Source organism: Dermacentor andersoni, chromosome 3, assembly GCF_023375885.2.
Source record: "Dermacentor andersoni chromosome 3, qqDerAnde1_hic_scaffold, whole genome shotgun sequence".
NCBI classification, from domain to species: Eukaryota; Metazoa; Arthropoda; class Arachnida; order Ixodida; family Ixodidae; genus Dermacentor; species Dermacentor andersoni.
The window spans coordinates 53608160-53618072 of NC_092816.1; the positions used below are offsets into that span (position 1 = coordinate 53608160).

Below are 9913 nucleotides of genomic sequence, written 5' to 3' on the forward strand. Positions count from 1 at the left end.
GCACTCCGTGTCGCTCTTTGATCCTTAGCCGTTGTGCTCGTTCGCTCTGTTACGCTGACACTTGCGCTACGAGGCCATAAAGAGTCAGGTCTATAGATACCAGGCTAATTGTGGGAGCAGCATTCATTGACCGAACTACAGCATTCGGTACTCTGAACCATTCTATTCTTTTGTATAACCTACAGTGACCTACGGCATCACTGGTCCTTCATGGCTAGCTAACTAATCGGTCTCAAGTTGTACATGGCAACGGTCAGCTTTCATCAGCCAACTTTGGTGTTCCTCAAGGTTGTATTATGAGGTCCCTTACACTTCCTGTTATTCATAAAGAATCTACCCGATGTGCTTACCAGTTACAAGTTCCTCTTGTATGCTGATGACACAACCATTTATTCATCTCGCTAGTGATTGGCAGTAATGCAAGATCAGCGTAACACTGAACTTAGCAATATCGACAGGTGGTGCTCACTAAAGCACCAAATTATATTCGAAACAGTCCATCAAAAACATGTTTTGTTTCATAACCTTCAAACAACAGTTCCGCCTACTACAGGTGTATCATTAAGTAATCATATCCTACCAATATCTGACAGCGTTACAATTTTGGGTGCCATTTTATGCAAGCTATATAATACGCATGGTTAGCTCACTTCTAAAATAAATCTCATTTTGTACTCACTTTATCATCAAAACACGCAGCTATTTTCAACCTCATATCTCTTATTCTTCGCTCGTTGCATATAATTGTTACATACATTGCCGTTTATCATACTGTAAGCAGACGCTGCACAGACACGGTGGTGCGCACGAGCACATCTCGATGGGCACTCGGCGTTCCTATCAACTAAGAATTTGTGCAGCTTCCACAGTGCTGCAACAAGCAAGCTATTTTACTCCTGAGCGCCAGCGTTACATCCATTGTTTAATTATTTACACAATACTGCAGGCAGCAATGCTGCCCAAGCAGGAGAGGGATTACAAAAGATGCTTTTTCAATATATTTTCATATGAAACATGATATATGCATTCAACAATACATTCTGGTAAATGAGTCCATTCTTCACTCGTAAGTGGAAAAAATGATTTCTGAAAGATTTTAGTGCTTGCAAAGTATGACTGGACTACTTTAGAATGAAAAATACGCGACGACGTTTGTAGAGCATGGGCAATATATGTGGCATCCGTTACAGGAAGTACCCCGGCGTAAAACAATTTCGTGTTACAATGTACTTGTTGCATGTGGCTACTATTCGCCAGTCACGCAGGCGGACGACAAAGCCGGTCCGCACCACGCAGCATGGTCAGACTGGATCGTATGAGCGCGAGAACGTACACGGCCCTGTCGAGCACAAAGCAAGCGCTGCGCAATATGCACTACATGTGCGTGTAGCTGCGGTCTGATACGTAGCGCAGATACGGCAGGGTACCCCGACGTGTCCACTGGCTCAGCGCTGTGCTGCTCGCTCATGACAACCGCATTTGGCTTAGGTTTGACGCGTCGCAGGCACCAAAATCGGGGGCAGTAGCGTCTACAATAACATCCAAAATCGCATGTGAACTGCGCGCCACGGTGACATACAGAAGGCGGTGCCTTGTGAGCACGCCCCGCTCTGTCGTAACCTTGGCAGTGAAAGGCATTGAAGCAGGAGCGGAAGCACCGCGAACGCCGCGTTTGATTGCCAATAAATCCACTTCTGGTGAAATGCATCGAAGTACTTTTCGTGACAAAGTGTTTATTTAATAGCGTATTTTAACTTCGAATGCTTTTCTCCACTTCGATGAACATGTAAGTGGGTCAGGGCCCGCTTAGGTGCCTCCGAATTCGTAAACGTTACGTAAAATTGGTAGAGTTTACATATGCACTAACAGCTTGTGACAAAAACCAAGGAAGTGTATTTGAGTTAACAGAAAGCAATCACTTACCGACTTGCCCTGTAAATTATCGTTAAGGTCTTGGACCCTTGCCTGCGTAACACCTAGGACCCTGTTGACAGTTATCAGGAACTCAATCCCAAGAGTCATCTGAAAAACATGGTGAGACATATTCAAGCCGGGACATACCTAAAGAGGAATGAAGCATGCCTGATCTTAATGAAATGGGCAAGACGAGACGCTGTATAAGGAATATTCGCAATCTGGGCATAAACGCAATGCGGTTGAAATAAACAGGGACATACGAACAACACTTATGGCGTGGAAGTCGCACCAGTGAGTCAGGATTACTGCTCTCAATATAATGGTAGAACAATATGCTTGCTTATAGAACACGTACGGCATGCAGGAAGTGCACGCAGAAAAAGGAACATGCGCAGTGAGCACAATGTGCGGGAACCACCACGATAACCATCCAGACGAAAATGGGAGGTCCTTGTGTGTTTTTCCTACGTGTTTTGTTTATTGAGCGACGCTGACTATCGGCAAATTACTCGAGACAGATTAAAAGCTTTGAAGACCTTACAGCTATTTCACTTGGCGGGAAAACGTTGGCCGTCAGAGAAGAAAATGAACGGCGGAATACGCCTTTCTGAGTTTCAAGCCTGAACCGCAGCGCAGGTACGTCTGTACGGCGTCACCGATTTCGAAGCATTTTCGCACGTTTAACATTTTCTGCAGAGAAAGCGCTGAAAACCTTCAATTTTCAGCCACGTGGTGCTTTAAGTGGAAGCTTTATCAATCGGTAAACTAATAAGCGGTTCCTAACTGACGCTGTCGATACCTATGACGTCACTGACAGTAACGTCATAGGTATCATGGGCCCGGTGTGGCATCGTATAGGTATCGTGGGCCCACGTGCGTAGTCGAACCAACAACTAGCTCCGTGGCTCAGCAGCACAATGCCATGGTGACTGAGCCCCCAGAGGCGGCCGGGTGAAAGCGGGATGAACGAGGCCGCGACGCGTAGACACCGACAGCGGTTGCGTGACGCGACGTGTGGCCGGTGTACGTGGTACACTTTTGCCGCCGAGGCTCTTTGTCGCCGGAGGGCAACTCGAGCTGCCGGGCGACTGGAAAACGACAGGCCGCGCCCGCCCCTCCAGCCGCCACGCTACTCCCGTTACATGCAGCGGGTATCCTGTGTCGGAGCGCCTCCCGCGTGCAGGCGGCCCCCGCACGCAGTGTTAAGACGCAACAGAGGGCTGAAAAAAGAAACTGTTCGGGACAGGAAAGACGCTGGTCACGCTGTTGTTACACGGTTCCTTCAGTTACACCAAATCACAAAGTCGCAATTGGATGCGTAGCATTTCGTTATCGATGCGCAGCTCGTCTCTTCTCTGACCGATGAGCAAAGCGTGAGCTCGACGAGCATTTCTCTCCCTCCCTCTCTCTCTCACTCTCTTTTCAAAATTAATGTGCATCTTAACTTTGTCACCACAAATTCAATTAGGCAGAAACTTCCTTACGTTATTTGTGGGAAATGAGAATACGTTGGCATCTATTTCGCTTCCGGTCTCGTCCAACAACGATCGAAGTATCATAATTCGTGAATCAAGCATCTGTTTTCATCTAAAGAGCGACACTGTATCATACGCTAGCTTGTAGTGCTAAGCAGTCTCATTGTGTGCTGCCCACAAATATTTGTTTATTATTATTTATAATGCTCACTACCTATCATTCCTCTTCTGCTATTATTTTTTTAGCAAACAGAAGTCTGCGGATTTTATCTATCTGAACTATCCATGGTCGAGCGTCGCATCTAAATCGCGGTGGCTAACGTTCCAAGATTGCGCGGCGTATTATGCGGGAAGCCGTAGCGGGCAATTTTTATCAGCCATTGCTAGAGTTCACCTAAATCTAAGTACGCGAGCGTTTTTTTTCATTTCGGTTCATTTAAATGCTGCCCAAGATCCCCGGCCGATGAGCCACTGCGTAACGCGGCACTCGCTCGTCGTTCGTACAGATGACACGTCCGCAGCGAGTCACGTGCAGTGTTCGCCGGCTCGGTGACGAGATCACTTCGGTGAGAAATTCGTAACAGAAATGCCGGAACTAAAGCACAAAACGGCATCGCTCGAAAATGATGACAGAATACTGTAAAAGAAGGCGCGCTTCTCCGATGGCTGCCATGGCAACGGCACGCAATTTGATCGTCTCCACATTAATCCGTTTCAGAATACAGGATGAAAGGGACGCATGCTGCTACAGTTTCATAATGAAATCTGTAGCAAAGACAGCTGTTGCACTGCGATGTCGAGTCAATGGAATTCAATTTGGCTTCTGCGAATGATGATAAAACAAACTCGGTCGCCCGTACTGTAAAACTTTTTGCAGGCGTACATATTCTGTAAGTGGGGGATAGCTTAGCAAGTGTCGCTTTCGTTCTGATAATATGCGTGACGACGCACTGCAGGAGTTAGAATTCTAAAATAAAAGTTGTGTATATTACGTCCTCAGAAGGAGCGCGTTAAGAGATAGGATGTACGTTTTGAGTATGCGTACCTGCGTATGAATGACTCAATCAGTCAGTCAGCTAAGTGATTAGCTTTAAGTGGTGGCTCGCTTCATTAGTTAGTTATTTAGTAAGTTATTTAATTATGTATTTAATTATTTAGGCAGTCAGCTAGGCGATTAGATTTAACTAGTGAAATGTACAGGTGTTTCGTTAATTAGCTACTTAATTAATTACTCATTTATTAGTTGGTTCATAAGCTTGTAATTAGTTAATTAATTCGTTATTAGTTTATTGGCCAGTTAGTTATTCAATTATTTAAGTGGTCAGTGAGGTAGTTAATTACTTCGCGATTTAGATGACGGCTTAATGACTAATTATGTGGTTAATTGCCTATTTAGTTAGTTCTGGTTTGTAGGCCCTGCTTCTCTGGTGCGGACCTAGATGGACCGGTGTCGCGGTACAGATGGCACATCCTCGCAGGAATCGCAACAACACCTCACATGATAGGTCTAGTACCCCTCATTAGACCGCGAGTCTCCCAAATTCGATTTTTTTTTTTTTTTTTGTCTCCCGAACATGCACCGGCGTTTTTACGCCTGCCCATCAATGCCACGACATCGAGTAGCGCGCGTGACTCGCGCTTACCTGAGGAAACTGGAACGAGTGTGGTCACCAAGGCGCACTGTGTTGACCCGCAGCAGCAGCAGCAGCGCACGTGACGGTGGGCGACCGTTGCAAGCTCGTCCGGTGGAGCCACCAGTAGCAGTGACTGCGGACAAAGAGGAAGAGGAGCGTCACGTGAGCAGCGCGAAATACATTTGAGGCTCTGCGATAAGGCTGCAGTAGGGAGAGATCGCATGGTGGCCAACTGTGAATGGGAACGCCTGATCGGTATTTATGCAGCAGCTACTGTAGCAGCCTTGCTTGAGACAACTCCTCGGCTGTGTTTCACTTTCAAGGATTTTCAAAAAGTGGTTTAACCGCAACTGAATCAAACCAACCACATGTGATTTGCCGTCATGTGGCATTCCTTAAGGTATATATTATATTGCGCTTAATTGGTTAGTGAACTAAAATCAAATATGCAAATTTTTTTTTTAATATTCACTTTAAGGCCAGGTGCGTTTCGTTACACTGTAGAGGGCACTCGAAAACGACCGATCCAATCTTTGGTGGCAACGTGCATGCTGCGCGGCGATTCCTTCCGGCGTTTAAAGAAATCCCGCTGAATAATAAATAAAACCACGAGACTGCGCTCATGCGCTGCCCTATTGCAGCGCTATCAACCGCGCTTCGTGCGAAAGAACCGTGCACGCGGCCTGGGCGAAGTGAGAGGCCGCGGCTCTAGGCATTGGCTTCACAGTAGCATACCCCTCCCCCCTCCATGATATGTGTTTACCGGACTTCCGTTACCCACATCACTTGAGGTTTCCTTTGAGTTGCCTGTACCTTTTCACTTAAGATTTTATTGTGGCCAAAAACTTACTGCATCATTGTCGGTGAGATATGCACTGCTTTTAATTGACACTTTCGCTTTCTCTTTGCAAATCCTGACAATAAGAGGACATGCTCATTAGAAGCTCCAGCGGCGGCTACCTCATCCGCATTTTCTCACTTCAACATTTCCTTTTTATCTTTTCACTGTGAACACCATGCACAAACACAATATATTTAAATATATACACAGGACAATGTTTAATACATTTTTTAAAGAGAAGGAGGTAGCCAACTAACAATTATTTCTAAAGGTATAGATAGCGTATGCCTAGAGAATGGATATGTTGCTGTATGTTCACCTCGCTTCCTAACTGTGCGTTGCTTACCCATAGCGGTGCTGAAACAACAATGAAATCAGCTGCTAGGCAGGTTCTTTTACATATGAAAGGCTAGTGACGTCATTCTCCACACCACAAGCTGCCGTCGACGCGACATCTTACACAACAGTAATCTTTACCGGGAAACGCATGCGGGGAGCGCTGAGTGCTTCGCATTGTTATCAAGTGCACCTTATCATCGATGATGTGGTTTGGATGGTTGTTTTGTGCTTGTTCTTTATTGAATGCTGTGTTGTATGTAGTATGCGTGACACCAAAGAATGTAGGCACTTTTCGCTTCAATCACCGAAGTTTTCTTTTTTCCTTCCGTGAGGACGCGCCCCGAGATATTCCGACCAGCTAGAGGCTAACAGATTCGCTGTAAAGAAACAAGCGATTGCTGCTGTCTATCTTCGAAAATGGCAATATCTTGAACAGCGAGAAACAAGACAGCCTCCCTCGAGCATCCTGCATCTATTCCGAAGAAGCGACGCCGGGAGTCTACTGCATCTCTCTACGAAAATGCTAGTTGTAAGCAGCGCACGTGACACGGTTTATTCTCGCCGAGGCCCGGCGGGGTGGCAGAAGGCACGCAGAAAGTGCAGGCAGAGAAAGGAATATGCGCAGTGAACACCATGTGCGGGAACCACCACGATAACCACCCAGACAAAAATGGCAGGTCTTTGTGCGTTTTTCCTACGTGTTTTTGTTTGTTGAGCGACACTGACTATCGGCAAATTACTCGAGACAGGTGAAAAGCTTTGAAGACCTTACAGGTATTTCACCTGGCGGGAAAACGTTGGCTGGCAGAGAAGAAAAATTGGAGGACGCTTAAGCTTCGCCTTCAAGAGTGGAACGCGACAGCGTTCCCGTCGACCCGCCAAGGGGTGTAAGACAATGGGCTACGGGGCAGCGATCACTTACGAGGCGCCCCGCATCGGACGCGGTGAGCGTCGAGCAACGCAACGTTCGGCGCAGCAACGAAACGTGCGCCTGAGCAAGCGGAACGAAACAAATAACTCGGTGTCTCGGAGGGGGAAATGATGCGCGCAGCCAAACGTCGTGATCGGTGCGGGCAGAGAGATAGACAGATAGTGATCTAAAGAAAGGAAGGACGCTTGATTCGGAAGCACTGGCCAGCCAGACGACCCACACGCGCTAGCAGCGTACGCCCGTCGCACAGCTTCGAGACACTTCCTGTAAGCACACAAACACGAGCTGCCATGCACACGTGGAAACAACTGGCTTGAAGTACCGACACTGTCTCTCTTGCCTCTCTATCATTCTTTTCTTTGTCAGATCTGAGTATTGTACCGCTACGTTTGCAACATCTTTATACAGAAGGCGGTGCCCTGTGAGCACGCCCCGCTCTGTCGTAACCTTGGCAGTGAAAGGCATTGAAGGAGGAGCGGAGGCACCGCGAACGCCGCGTTTGATTGCCAATAAATCCACTTCGGTGAAACGCATCGAAGTACTTTTCGTGACAGTGTTTATTAAGGGGGGACGCGGGGATGAACTCTTGAAAAACGACCCAAAAATCACTTTTTAGAAAGTTGCAGATATTGAATCTTTGACCCCTTTTTTATAAGTTTTCCAAGTATTTCCGCTGAAAACGACTGCTAAGTACCATAAATAAATATATACATAAGGCAATACAGCGAAAATTTCGTGAAAATCGGTGGAAAAGTCGCGGTTTTCAAGCGTCCCTAGCTCCGGAACGGCAGTACGCGGCGCGGCCATGCTGGTACCGTTGAAAAGCGCGCCTCTTCGCCTTTTGACGCCTCTCTTTCATTTCCTGATAGAGAGAAGAACAAGCATAAAAAAAAAAAAAGTCTGAAGGTCGCGGAGCTGCTTGTCGCGGTCGCCGATTGGCTTGCTCCGTCACGTGCGTTCTATGAGCCACCCCATGGGGCTCTTGCATTGCCCAGGGGGCGCTGCGAAAAAGGTGCTAAAAAGCGCCCTCTGTCCTAAAATGGGTCGTACCAAGCTCGGTCGTCTGCTTCGGAAAGCACGTTTACAATATGGACCCACCACTTCCGGTTGTGTTCTGTCACGGCCTGCAGCGAATATCGGGCGGGCCCCGAAGATTTTTTCAGGAGTGGCACGTTGCGTAAAGGCAAGAAATTATGCAGTGCCGAATACGTGTATGCCGTTCAAGAATTAAGCGGCGAATTTTTAGCGCGGTGTCAATCGCAAGTCAAGCGAGTCGCGTACGAAGTGGAACTTCAGGTAAGGCTTGCACGCTGCTAGATTCAGGCGCACAAACGCGAGGAAATGCTTGCTATAAATGAATCCACAGCAGCGATAAGCAGACATCATGTGTACGGAACTGCTCGAGCACACGACGGTACGCGCCGCGACGGCAGCGGTCTTTCAGCATGCCGCGATGTACAAACTGCTCGAGCGCACGATCGTACGCGCCGCGACGGCAGCCGTCTTTCGACATGCCGCGAAACAGCGGGTCTCCTGCAATCTTTGTTGACTGCATGCCGCTGTTGACTGCATGACTGCGTTGTACTAGCGGCCATCTGTCCCTTTTAGTAACTGCTAATAACTGATGCTATGCATATGAGCTCGCACGTACGTGCGAATCGCGCTGCAGCGCGAGCTCATGCGCTGCTCGCTTGATGTAGCTTTTAATGGCAACGCTCGAAAATCGATCTGCTGTAATCAATACTACCTTGCTGCGCTGCCTCAACATGCTGGCTTGAGGTCAAGTATGAGCACATTTAACTCTCTAACCTGTGCTGCTCGTAGTGGGGTAGTGAATTGTCACCGAATCAGCCCGGCCATTTGTGGTCATTTGCACAAACCTGGGCACTTGACCACTTCGCACCGGTCGATTTATTAATTGTCGCTGTGGCCGGGTTTCGAATCCTGAATCACCAGCCATGCCTGCTGCTATATCGGTCTGCCGTCGGGACTGTAGGTGCAAAAGACCGAATTTTAGAACGCAGATCTATAATCAAGCAAGCTTCAAGACAGGTGAAGCAGTCAGCATGGCGCGAAGTTTCGCTTACCCAGCGCGACGAACTGCAGTTATACAGCGCGCCCGACGCTCCGCTTCGTGAGGCCTTGAAGGGAAACGATAGAATCGGATGTTGGGATTCAGGCCTTCTTGGTCATGGGAGCCCACGACGCATCAGTATCGACGGTGACGCTTTTTCGATGCTGAGCTAGGTCTCTCCGGATCGGCGTCGCCGATTCCTTCTGCTTCCAGCATTACGTCCCACGGCACACGGAGAGTCCGTTTTCGTTAAACTATAGGCTGCGACCAGCTCGCAGCGTGGTCGACGTGGTCTGTGAGAAGTGACGAGCCTTCTCGCACTCGCAGCAGGGCAGAAAAAAGTGCGAATCGACGCAAAACTCGGCCTAGAAACGTGCTTCGCCACAGCCAGGGCTCAATACGACCCAAGCTGGTACGACCCAGATGTCGTTTCCCGTGCCGCCACCAGGCGCCGCTACTATATGTCAAGCTCCAGCGCAAGACGCCCATTGGCCGGGTCTGGAGGCGAGCTGCTGCGGCGTCTGCTTCTCCCGTTTCTTCGCGCGCTGGCTGCTACACCTTTGTTTACGTGTTGGATATTCCAGGTACGCCGCCGCTTCATCGCTTTATTCGGATTTGAGTTTTCTATGTTCATTTTGTGGTTTCGAGCATGACTGGGCGGACGTGGACGACGAGATACGCGACCAAGCACCGCTTCGGCAG

General features: G+C 48.3%; 2 protein-coding genes across 3 annotated transcripts in view; one reads left to right on the forward strand and one right to left on the reverse strand.

Annotated features, from left to right (window-relative positions):
- The window catches only part of LOC126520831 (uncharacterized), a 450097-nt gene that overhangs the window by 38308 nt on the left and 401876 nt on the right, over nt 1-9913 (forward strand). The window lies entirely within an intron of this gene.
- The window catches only part of LOC126520836 (uncharacterized), a 180371-nt gene that overhangs the window by 32731 nt on the left and 137727 nt on the right, over nt 1-9913 (reverse strand). For both annotated transcript variants that reach the window (XR_008609252.2, XM_072287155.1), the window contains 2 exons: nt 5036-5159; nt 1924-2022 (listed from right to left, as the gene is read on the reverse strand). Coding sequence is in view for 1 of the 2 variants with exons in the window: in XM_072287155.1 (XP_072143256.1) it covers nt 2006-2022; nt 5036-5159 (141 nt within the window). In the remaining variant the exon portion in view is untranslated. The remainder of the gene's footprint in view (nt 1-1923; nt 2023-5035; nt 5160-9913) is intronic.